Source organism: Myotis brandtii, unplaced genomic scaffold, assembly GCF_000412655.1.
Source record: "Myotis brandtii unplaced genomic scaffold, ASM41265v1 scaffold454, whole genome shotgun sequence".
NCBI lineage: Eukaryota > Metazoa > Chordata > Mammalia > Chiroptera > Vespertilionidae > Myotis > Myotis brandtii.
Genome location: NW_005367354.1, coordinates 874,494 through 887,106, shown reverse-complemented (window position 1 = coordinate 887,106; position 12,613 = coordinate 874,494). Strand labels below are relative to the sequence as shown.

Here is a 12,613-nt window from a genome sequence, read left to right as displayed (position 1 = left end):
GACCTTTGTTTTCTGAATTGAGATATCATTCATATACCATAAAAGTCACCCTTTAAAAGTACACAATTCAGTGGTTTTTAGTGTATCCACAAGATTGTGCAACTATCACCATTCCAGGACATTTTCATCACCCCAAAGAGGAACCCTGTACTCATTAGCATCACTTCCCATTATCCCCTCTCCCCAGATACTGCCAACGGTCAACCTACGTTGTTTCTGTAGATTTACCTATTCTGGATATTTCTTGTAAATAGAAGCATATACTATGTGGCCCTTTTTGTCTGGCTTTGTTTACTTAGTATAGTCTTGGATGTTCATCTGTGCTATAGCACGCATCAGTGTTCCTTTCTATGGCTGAATAACATTCTATTATATGTATTGAAGGGTTTCAGAATAGGCCTCCTCAAGATGTGCCACTTTGGCAGGCATATTATTTTTTGAGCCGAAGACAATCAAGACTCTGTGGGCTCATGAGAAAATTTTACTCTTCCTTAACGAATTTAAATTTGGGGCCTTGCCCGTAATAAGAGTTATTACCAAAAATAACTTTGGTATTTGGATAAGCATCTAATTACTGAACATACTGCTCTTCTTATCCTCCTGCGAATGGCCTTCCTCCCCTCTGAAGCCCCAAGGTGCCCCCTCGTTCTTAGCTCGCGTGTACCTCAGAACCTCTGTCTCAGCACCTCTCATGTATGTGGGGTTCCCATACATGTGTAATTAATTTTGGTTATTTTCTCTTGTTACTCTGTCTCATGTTGATTTAATTATTAGACCAGCCAGAAGAACCTAGAAGGGTAAAAGAAATTCTCTTACTCCCTCACAGTATATTCCACAATTTGTTTATTCATTCATCTGTTGATGAAAATTTGGGTTGTTTCCAGGTTTGGGCTGTTATGAATAATGCTGCTATGAATGTTCGTGTATAAGTTCTCGTGTGGGCATATGTTTTCATTTCTCTTGGGTATATAGCTAGGAGTAGAATTGCTGGGTCATATTGCAACTAACTCTAAATTTAACTTCGTGAAGCTTTTCCAGACTGTCTTCCATGGTGGCTACACCATTTTACATTCCTGCCAGCATTTGCTCGAGGGTTCCAATTTCTCCACAGACTAGTCAGCACTTGTTATTATCTATTTTTGATTATAGCCACCCCAGTGGGTATGACATGGCATCTCATTGTGTTCTGTCACTTAAAAAAAGAATCAGAGCCATCCATATGCGAAATTCAAAAAGATAGGACTTAAAGTATAAATGCTCCATCTCTCTCCACAACCATTTCCACTAGGCAAATACTTTAAATTCTTTTAGCGGTTTCTTCTGGTGTTTATCTTCTATTTCTGGTAATGTGCATTATACCGCTATTTTGAAAATCAGTTTTTGATTATTATCTCTTGAATTCCAACTATGGAAGATGAGCATTTAGTTCTCTTATCTTCCCCCATGTGCACACAAACACACACTCACTTTTTCTTTCAATCTTCACAATATGATTATAATCTCCATTTTTAGTTAAATCAATAATTGGAACTTATACTGTTATGACTATAAATTCATAATCATGTCGTGTACTAAGATTTGCTTAATCATACTTTTCCCCTTAGACTCCAGATGACCTAGAGGAAAAATGACCTTTGTTTTCTGAATTGAGATATCATTCATATACCATAAAAGTCACCCTTTAAAAGTACACAATTCAGTGGTTTTTAGTGTATCCACAAGATTGTGCAACTATCACCATTCCAGGACATTTTCATCACCCCAAAGAGGAACCCTGTACTCATTAGCATCACTTCCCATTATCCCCTCTCCCCAGATACTGCCAACGGTCAACCTACGTTGTTTCTGTAGATTTACCTATTCTGGATATTTCTTGTAAATAGAAGCATATACTATGTGGCCCTTTTTGTCTGGCTTTGTTTACTTAGTATAGTCTTGGATGTTCATCTGTGCTATAGCACGCATCAGTGTTCCTTTCTATGGCTGAATAACATTCTATTATATGTATTGAAGGGTTTCAGAATAGGCCTCCTCAAGATGTGCCACTTTGGCAGGCATATTATTTTTTGAGCCGAAGACAATCAAGACTCTGTGGGCTCATGAGAAAATTTTACTCTTCCTTAACGAATTTAAATTTGGGGCCTTGCCCGTAATAAGAGTTATTACCAAAAATAACTTTGGTATTTGGATAAGCATCTAATTACTGAACATACTGCTCTTCTTATCCTCCTGCGAATGGCCTTCCTCCCCTCTGAAGCCCCAAGGTGCCCCCTCATTCTTAGCTCGCGTGTACCTCCGAACCTCTGTCTCAGAACCTTTCATGTATGTGGGGTTCCCATACACGTGTAATTAATTTTGGTTATTTTCTCTTGTTACTCTGTCTCATGTTGATTTAATTATTAGACCAGCCAGAAGAACCTAGAAGGGTAAAAGAAATTCTCTTACTCCCTCACAGTATATTCCACAATTTGTTTATTCATTCATCTGCTGATGAAAATTTGGGTTGTTTCCAGGTTTGGGCTGTTATGAATAATGCTGCTATGAATGTTCGTGTATAAGTTCTCGTGTGGGCATATGTTTTCATTTCTCTTGGGTATATAGCTAGGAGTAGAATTGCTGGGTCATATTGCAACTAACTCTAAATTTAACTTCGTGAAGCTTTTCCAGACTGTCTTCCATAGTGGCTACACCATTTTACATTCCTGCCAGCATTTGCTCGAGGGTTCCAATTTCTCCACAGACTAGTCAGCACTTGTTATTATCTATTTTTGATTATAGCCACCCCAGTGGGTATGACATGGCATCTCATTGTGTTCTGTCACTTAAAAAAAGAATCAGAGCCATCCATATGCGCAATTTAAAAAGATAGGACTTAAAGTATAAATGCGCCATCTCTCTCCACAACCATTTCCACTAGGCAAATACTTTAAATTCTTTTAGCGGTTTCTTCTGGTGTTTATCTTCTATTTCTGGTAATGTGCATTATACCGCTATTTTGAAAATCAGTTTTTGATTATTATCTCTTGAATTCCAACTATGGAAGATGAGCATTTAGTTCTCTTATCTTCCCCCATGTGCACACAAACACACACTCACTTTTTCTTTCAATCTTCACAATATGATTATAATCTCCATTTTTAGTTAAATCAATAATTGGAACTTATACTGTTATGACTATAAATTCATAATCATGTCGTGTACTAAGATTTGCTTAATCATACTTTTCCCCTTAGACTCCAGATGACCTAGAGGAAAAATTAAAAAAAATTTCCTCAGTTTTCTACATAGTAATTTACGAGTTCATCCTCAAATTATGGACATATTCAAATATATGGATATTTCACTATTTTTCTCTCCCACCCCCCTTTTTTTTTCTGGGACACATTCCTCCTAGGACCCTCATCTGGACTGAATGGCTCTGAGCTTGCTGCACAGCTGCTTCCTGGAACTTTCCTTCACTATCCTTGACTGCACTCCTCTCCTATGTTGCATCGCCTGTTTCTAGATCCCATGTCTTTCACTCTTAGTTTTATCCTTCAGTTTACAATAGCTTATCTTCCAGTAGCTTCTTCATTCCTGTTTCTGCTTTACTGCGTCTTTTGTGTTAGACATTTTCTAATGTACCATTTTAATTTTCTTATTTATTTTAGTTTTTTTTTTGTTTTGTTTTTAGTTCTTGTCCTAGTGATTGCATTGGTGATTCCAATTAACACCTTGACTTAAAAATAATCCAGTTATAACTAAACTAGAGGCCCAATGCACAGATTCATGCACTGGTGGGGTCCCTAGGCCTGGCCTGCGCCCTTTCGCAATCCGGGACCCCTTGGGAGATGTTGGACTGCTGGTTTCAGCCCGATCCCTGCAGGCCAGGCTGAGGGACCCCACTGGTGCACGAATCGTGCACTGGGTCTCTAGTATGCATATAAGATCTTTGGCTAATCTCTTCCCACCCTACTCCCTTTCCTCTGAGATTCATCAGTCTGTTCCATGTTTCCATGCCTGTGCATTGAGCGTCTGTCTCCTGGTGGTCAGTGTGTATCATAGCTACTGGTCGAACAGTAGGCTTTTATATATATAGATACCAACCTAATTCCAATAGCATACAGAGTTGTTTTTGGATAGTTTCATGTTACCAAGGCATGAAAGTTGTGTAATTGAGACAGAGCATGTATGTATGTGCCTGTGAAACCTTCAATTTACTATCTGGCCCTTTATAGGAAAGACTTGCTGATCTGATCCAGTGACCTAATTCCAATAGCATACAGAGTTGTTTTTGGATAGTTTCATGTTACCAAGGCATGAAAGTTGTGTAATTGAGACAGAGCATGTATGTATGTGCCTGTGAAACCTTCAATTTACTATCTGGCCCTTTATAGGAAAGACTTGCTGATCCTGATCCAGTGCCCTGACCTTCCTGATCCTGTTTTCTATCTCCTGCCTCCAAGCATTAAGCAATATGTTCCTCCTCTGAACTTTCCCTGTTTCACCTTTGAACTCTCCTTTCCAAAGCCTAAAAATTACCTGGGAATGCTTAGAAACCAAATGAAAGGGCACAAAACAAAGCAAAAACTTCCTTCGTGCCCATCACTGTATTTAAGATGCTCAAAGTTGTCGTCTGTCGTGATCTATGCAATCCCATCCTTCAACAGGAAATTACTCTGAGGGTTATTACTGTTGATTTGAATCTGAACATTTCCCAGGGTGGTTTCTTCGTCATTTAGTCCCAGCCCAAGCAGTGCACTTCCATACGAGTGTTCTGTGGTAGTCGGGTGGTTTTTGTCTGACCAGCATCCACTTCCTATCCTCTGATAAGAGTTCTTTGATTTTTATGTGACACCAGAGGTGAGATGTGATGTTGGGCACAGTGTGGGCAGGAAGCTTCCAGGGACCCTCACCTGAGGGGGCCTGCCTGAGCTCAAAGCCCACTGCCAGGCAAGCAGAGCTGACAGGAGAGCGAGAGCGAGTGCCATGACTCGGGTTAGCCTCTGCATTCTGCCATACTCTTGAACTTTCTAATTATGTGCACCCAGTAAGGCCCCATTTCCGTGTAGGCCCATCTGAGCTGTGCTTCTGGTGCTGGTGAGCAAAAGGAGTCCTGACTGACACAGACTCTGAGGCTGAGTCTGAGCCACTGCTGGGCCCCTTCATTTCATGCTCAGCAAGAGAGGAAGACACGCTTCTGCTTTAGTTCAGGACCTGGAATAGTTGTAGTCTACTGCAGGATCAATTTCAGAACTAATAAGAAACCTTCCCTGTCCATCTTGACAAAACAGAAAAAAAAGCTAATGGATTCACAAATGATTAAACAGGAAGAGAATGACAGTGCCACGTACAGTCTGTCAAATACCCGATGGAGCACATTTTGAAAGACAGTGACAATGTAATTTCATGTTATAAAAGCATGCCTTGCACTGACTAGTTTTCAAAGCATGTTCGTATCTAAAACTCCATCAGATCCTCTTAGGCTTCTTTTTAAATAAATGACCCATATTTTAAAGTCTTTTTAAAGTATAAAAACCAAAACATGTTTTGTGAATAATTACACAGCAGTTTCTTATAAATAAAAATTCTGACCTTTTTCTTCTTCCTCTCGTTTCATGTACCTGACATGTGCTTACTTTTCTAGTCAGCTCTTCTGAATTCTAGGCCATAAAGAGATCCTTTAGCAGAACCCTGAGCCTTTTTTCCAACTTGTTTCTTTTCATCCATGCCCTGTAGTTAGCTAGCCGTGACCTGTCCACTTACCCCGCCTGTCCTTACCGCAGCGCCTTGCACACAAAGTGTAGTGGAGTCCCCACAGGCCTAGTGTTGAACCCCCAGCTCTGTTACTTCCCAGCGTTATGATCCTGAGCACATTTTTAAATCTGTAAAACGAGGAGCATGGCCATACCTACCTCATATAATTCTTGCAAAGATTAAATGAGATGTATGCAAGAGAGACACAGAAGCATGCGGTACGTGATGGCTGTGACTACTTGTTGGCTGAAGGAATGAGCTCTACTGGCCAGTGCTCCTTGCTGTCTCATTCCACATAAAGTTTGTAAGACCCGGTGATTCATTGTCTAAAATCTAAGCCCCTGATGGCACAGACTGTCATGTTCATCATTATAGCCCTGGTGCCTAATTGTACTGGCATATAATAGATATTGAGAGAGAGAGAGAGAGAGAGAGAGAGAGAGAGAGAGACACACACTAGAGGGAAACAAGCTATTTTGCCTTGGACAACTCATGTAAGCTGTGTGGTTCTTCCTGTTCTCCCTTCCCCACTGGTTGTTGGGAAATCAAATGTAAAAGCATCATGTAGGGTGAAGGACTTTGTACATGTAAGCCAGTCTTAGCTTCCTGACTGACAAAGGGGGTTTCAATATTGCAAAGTGCAACTTATTGAATTGTGGACCATAAGGATGAACTTCCACTGTGAGAGGATGGACGCTGATGCTAAATTGCTTGGAATTTAATCCCAGCAACTTAGTTTACTAACGGTCATTTGACATTGGAAATGTTACTTAAACTCTCTGTGTCATGGATTTTCACCTGTAAAATATGAAAAGAGTATTTCTCAATTGATAACCTAGCTGTGAAATAGCAACAAATTAATACATGAAAAATAGTTTGAAGAGCCTGACCTGTACAAAAAACATAAGCTAACACACATTTTTTTTTGTTTACATTTGGAAGATTGCTGAGAACCTCACGCCATTGGAAGTTCCGTGTGCCTGCTATCTAAAAGGCGCATGTGTAAATCTTTTTGCATTTAGTAGATGCTGTGGGCTTGATTTCTTGTTCCTTTCACCACTGAACATCCTGTGAATGGCAGTGTCTCCCACTCACTTAGCTTATTGTCAAGTCCATCATTCTGACTCTGAATCGTGGGTCCTTGCTGGGCTCTGCTAACAGCTTCCATCAGTTTAATGTCATATAGTTTAGACCAGTGATGGCGAGCCTATGACACGCGTGTCAGAGGTGACACGTGAACTCATTTTTTTGGTTGATTTTTCTTTGTTAAATGGCATTTAAATATATAAAATAAATATCAAAAATATAAGTCTTTGTTTTACTATGGTTGCAAATATCAAAAAATTTCTATGTGTGACACAGCACCAGAGTTAAGTTAGGGTTTTTCAAAATGCTGACAGGCCGAGCTCAAAAGGTTCGCCATCACTGGTTTAGGACCTAAACTTTAGGTGAAGAGTATATGAGTATTCACTGTATCAAAGCTCTTTCAGCTTTTCTGTGTGTATGTACAGTAATTTTCATAATAAAGAGGTAGGGGCACAAAGAATCCTACAAAACAAAGAAAGGAAAGGGGGAGGAGGAGAGGAGAAAGGAAGGGGCCAGTGCCAATGATTTTGATGATATAAATCATACCTGCAAATTTCACACGTAAGGACGTGATTCCTCTAGGCCTCTCTTGGGCCCTATACCTTTCTCATCTGACTAGTTACAGCCTTCCATCCTTACACACCACCCATTTCTTTGTTTTTTGTTGGAGAAGATGGAGGCAGAGTAGGAGAGGCACTGCTGTGCAGCACAAAAAGCAACGCCATGACATTCAGGTCTCCGCTACTTTCTAGCTCTGACCTTTCCCAGTCATGCACGACTTACAAAAGGAGGGGTTTTATAAATCGATCAGTACTTCTCTCTGGATATAAAAAGGTCCCTGGCCACAGTCGGTGTGAAGGGCTCAGCCCTGTTTCCTCACCGTCCAGGCACCCTTCCAGCATCTCCAAATAGGTGGTCGAAAATAACTGGATTATATGATGCTTTTTGACTCAAACAGTTTGTAACCAAATTCTGTCTTTCTGTCTTACACTTTAACCAGGTACTGCCTCTTCCTCAGGACGGTTCTGTCCCTTCCGGTGCTTGCTCTAGTTATGTCCAGATTAACCCTTTTTGTTGCCTGTCAATCACCCCACAGTGTCTGTCCATTCTGGGCTCATTTTCCTAGCAGCACAGGCTTCATTAACGTGAACATGTCCTCCCTTACCATCTTTTTTCAATAGGCCCTTTCAGTCTGACTCGGTTATGCTTGGAGGCCACTTTCTTTTTTGTTTTTATAAGGTTTTCATGGCCCAACCCCCCACCCCCCATCTTGAAACCCAGCTTCTATACTGTGAGGAAGCCCAGGCCACAGGGAGAAGCCGTGTGTACGTGTTCTGGCCAAGAGCCAGCATCAGACTACAAGCGTGTGAGTGAAGGAGGCTTCAGATGGTTCCAGCTCTCAGCTCTGAGTCTTCCAGGCCCCATACATTGTGGAGGAGAGACAAGCTGTGCTGTGCCCTGAGCCAGTTCCTGATGCGCAGAATCCGTGAGGGACAATAAATGATTACTGTTGCTGTAAACTACTAAATTTTGGGATAATTTATTCTGCAGCAATAGATAACTATACACATAGAGATAGCCATTGGGGATACAACAGTGAATAAGACAGGTATTCCTGTCCTCACAGGACTAATATTTTAATAGAGAAGACATAAGTGTCTAGTAATTCGAGCTGTGATTAGTGTTTGAAGAACACAGGGCTCTGTAAGTATCTAGCAGGGAAAGCGAAGGCAGTTTGGCAGTTGAGGGTAATGTAACCTCTTATTGTGCAATGGCCACTATCTCCCACAATTCCTTTTACCTAGTACAACGCCTGGCTGTGGTGGTTGCTCAAAAATATTGCGTAGTATATTGTGGTTGTTAAAATTAGTCTCCTGTGGCAGTCTTCTTTCTTGTTTACTTTATGTTCTAAGAATTAACAAAAAGGCAAATCCTAGAAACCGTCATTCAGCCTTCAAACCAAATGGAAAATTACAGTATAGTTTATTAGTTACTAACTTTGTCTCTCTGCATGTTGCCTTGTATGATATGTCCTGCCTCCCAATGGTGGTAGAGAGCTCTAGTCTAAAACTATTTAGCTATAAAAGGTAGAAATATTAAAATTATCTTCCTAAAATGCTTTAGAATGAGTGGCATAATGTGAATATATTGATAGATATTTATTGCAGAGCTATAAGTTATGGCCCTCAGCTGTACTGAGAGGGTGCTCCCCTAATGGAGTGGCCCCAACGTCTTCCCATGGCATCTATGGAAAACCTGTCTGCCTACCAGTGCAGTCACAGGATCTTCACAATAGAATGCAGCAAACACACCAGGGGTTAACTATTGTTAGGGTTGTTAGATGCCAGTTAAATTTGAATTTCAGAGAAACAACAAATAATTTTAAAGTGTAAGTACATTTAGTATATTGTTGCTTCTCTGAAATTCAAACTTAACCAGGCATCCTATAGTTTTATCTGCTGAATCAGGCAACTCTAATACGAATTAGTCCGTAGAATATGGAATAATTAAAAAGGAAAACGGCAGGGAGGGCACTAAGGTCAACTGAGGTTTGATCAGTGTCAGATTATGGTGATGACTCAGGGAGTCCCCCTCCATCCCCCCATCCCACAGGACTCACTAATTTCCTTTCTCCACACCCATCAACTGAAAAGACTGTTTTCACGGGGCCCAATTCACATGCAATCACATTGATGTGGTTAGTCCTGCTTCTTTGCTTCATTCACTAGCATGGAAGTCTTTGGTTTCTCCTGGAATGCGCAGAACCGTCTAGCCTTACCTCAGTTTCATTGCAGCAGAACACATCTGAGAGGGTGTAGAACCGGGGGTCCAGGTCAGCAGTGGCGGGAGCTGGGTTGAACAATGTTTTCACTACAAAGGAATGGAAGAGGGTTTCAGTGGTTATCATTTTAATGTGCTGCATTTACAGATACTCTATAAGGGAAATCCCCAACTAAAACCATTTCCTCATTAGATGAAAAATCAACTTAGTTATAAGGAACCTCAATCCCCATGATAGCCTAGTACATACTCCTTATTTCCATTTGCTCTACTATTTAAAAAAATTGTTTTTTTAAAATATATTTTTTATTGTTGGTAATATTATAGATATCTCCCATTTCCCCCCTTTACCCCCTCCCTTCCAACACCTACCCCTTCTCCCTTCCCCTCCTAGGTCTTCACTACCCTATTGTCCGTGTCCATGGGCTCTGCATATACATATATAAGTTCTTTGGTTTATCTCTTTTGCTCTATTTTTCACTTTACAACACTTCAGCGTCAAGGGTAAGCATCAATATTTACAACCAAGGTGATTACAAAGTTATGGCAAAGGGCAACAGGAGGAGTAGGGAAGATTTTAAATGTGGCATGAAAGGACATGTACGTGAACATTCAGGCTGGTGAACATTTTTGTGGGTTCAGTTAAACACTCAGTTGCAAGTCTAGTTCATAAATCCATTTTCCAGGAAAGAAAAAAGACATGATAGAAAAGAAACAATGAAAAGCTAGGAATTTTCCTGGTGAGACTAGTAAGTAGAAGTTTATGTACATATATATATTTTGGACACCTACTAGTATGTATGTCTTCCAAATATATCAGAACTATTCATGCGAATATACACACTTACACAAAAGCTTACATTCCTGTGAGCAATCTGAGAACCAAGGAAACTGGGGAAGGAGAAATTCAATCAGAGGCTGGGAGGAGCTCGGGCTAGGAGACTGCAGGAGGAGGATGCATGGGAATGGCACAGCTCTGACATTTTCCAGAGGAGGAAAGCGAGGCTCAGAGAGATGAGGTCACAGCCTAAGGTCATCACTGGGCCCTGGGTAAACTGGATCCCTACCAGGGGTCCTCCAGCTTTACGTCCAGGGTTTGATCATCTCTAGAACAGTTGCCTCTCTAGGCCAGGACTGTCCATAGCAACACGGCCCCCAATTACAATTCTTTCTTTCTTTCTTCCTTCCTTCCTTCCTTCCTTCCTTCCTTCCTTCCTTCCTTCCTTCCTTTCCATTTATTTTTATTGTTGAAAGTATTACAGATGCCTCTCTTTCCCCCCCATTGACCCCCTCTACCCCACTCCTACCTCATTTTAAAACAGCATTTGGTGTGGAACTTTGTAAATATTATTTGAAAGTCTTTAGAAATTACACCCAAAGGAAGCTCCCCCCTTGCCAAACACTCTGTCCACCAGATTACCTGGACAGATTGGTTGGCCTTCTTTCCTCTACCCACATCCACTGACTTATGGGTTTAGTAAGCCCAATTTACCATGGACCCATACAATAAAACCCTCTGAGACTCCTCCAGAACAATGGTTCAAACACTTGGCTGCATGTCAACATCACTAGGAGAGCTTAATAAATGCATGACTTCTGGGCTCCATCTCGAAGCCACTGAATCAGAATCTTTTGGGGTAGGGTCAGGGGATGTGCACACGGACCAGTTCTCCAAGTGGCTCTTCGGTAGCTATCTTGGCACCAACCCATTCCCCATTCTTGGGGAGATGCTTATCAGCACGTGGCTAAAGGAGACCGTCAGCTGCTTCTGTGTGATGAGGCTGGAGTCTGCTTCTGCACCTTCCTTGGTCTTAACATTTTGGTTCAGTCCGTGGACCTTGTCCAGTGCCTTCAGGATAATGCTATTCCCACACTTTCATTATTTTAGAATGTCCACCCATGGGGAATTGTATAGCATATTTTTGGCTGCTCAGGGTTATTGTGTAGCTTAAATTAGAAATGGATATAAAAGTCCTGTGTAAACTGTGAAGTGTGCAAATGTAAGGGATTATTACTGTTATTATATTGTCCTTTACACACAGCCCGACACCCCCGCCTGTCCACCCATCTCTTCTGCCTTCTGTTGGAGTTTTAGCCTGGCAACAACCTCTCTCATTGGTTTTCCTGCTTTTGCGAGGTTTTAGTGATGCCAATTATGCATAAAGACACTCATTGCCCAGCGTTCTAACACACCCATTTACTTTTTCGGGTTTCAGAACAAATATATTGTTCCCTATTTTCCTTAAGCATTACGTTGAGCCACCATTACTCACCTACATGATTCTCAAATCTGCACACAGCAGCATTTGAGCACAGGTTAGAGCAAACTACCAATACGGAACAACAGGGGAAAGCCATTCTTATAAAAGTTCCATTTTATCTCAAAAGATCCCTGATGAAATACTCTGCTGCTATTAAAAAGAATGAAGCAGGTCTCTGATTTGTCACAGAAAGATTTCTATAATTTATAAGTGAAGAAGGCAGTTTTGTAATAAAATCCAGAGTATATGACACCCGTCTTTATTTTTAACAAAACAAATAAAATATAACTATATGTGTATTTATATTCATACACTTACACAGATGAGAAAAAAGTCTTGAGAGATTAATCATTAAACTAATACATGATTGATTACAAAAGACTAATGGGAAAAAAATCTGACCAGATTACCCACTGTACACCATGCAAAGACATCATTCTTAAAACATAAAATATCTTATATCAAAAATAGGTACACTGTGAATGAAATGATATCATGTCTGGGTTTGGCTTCAAAATAATCCAAGGTCACAGTGGGGGTGGAGAGTTAGGGTATAGATGAAACAAGATTGGCCAAGTGCTGATAACTGTTGAAGCTAAATGATACTATATGTAGATTTACCATACTATTCTCTATATGTTCGTATATATTTAAAATTTTCCACAAAACAAATTTAAAAAAAATTACATTGGCTTTTAAAAAAATTTCTTTATTGATTAAGGTATTACATATGTGTCCTTAGTCCCCCC

The 12,613-nt window shown here is 40.6% G+C and overlaps 1 protein-coding gene across 1 annotated transcript in view; it reads right to left on the bottom strand.

Moving 5' to 3' along the window:
- The window catches only part of RBKS (ribokinase), a 73,917-nt gene that overhangs the window by 21,299 nt on the left and 40,005 nt on the right, over nt 1-12,613 (bottom strand). The window contains exons 6-7 of the mRNA XM_014546610.1: nt 9,602-9,693; nt 8,723-8,730 (exon numbers count right to left, since the gene is read on the bottom strand). Coding sequence (XP_014402096.1) covers nt 8,723-8,730; nt 9,602-9,693 — 100 coding nt within the window. The remainder of the gene's footprint in view (nt 1-8,722; nt 8,731-9,601; nt 9,694-12,613) is intronic.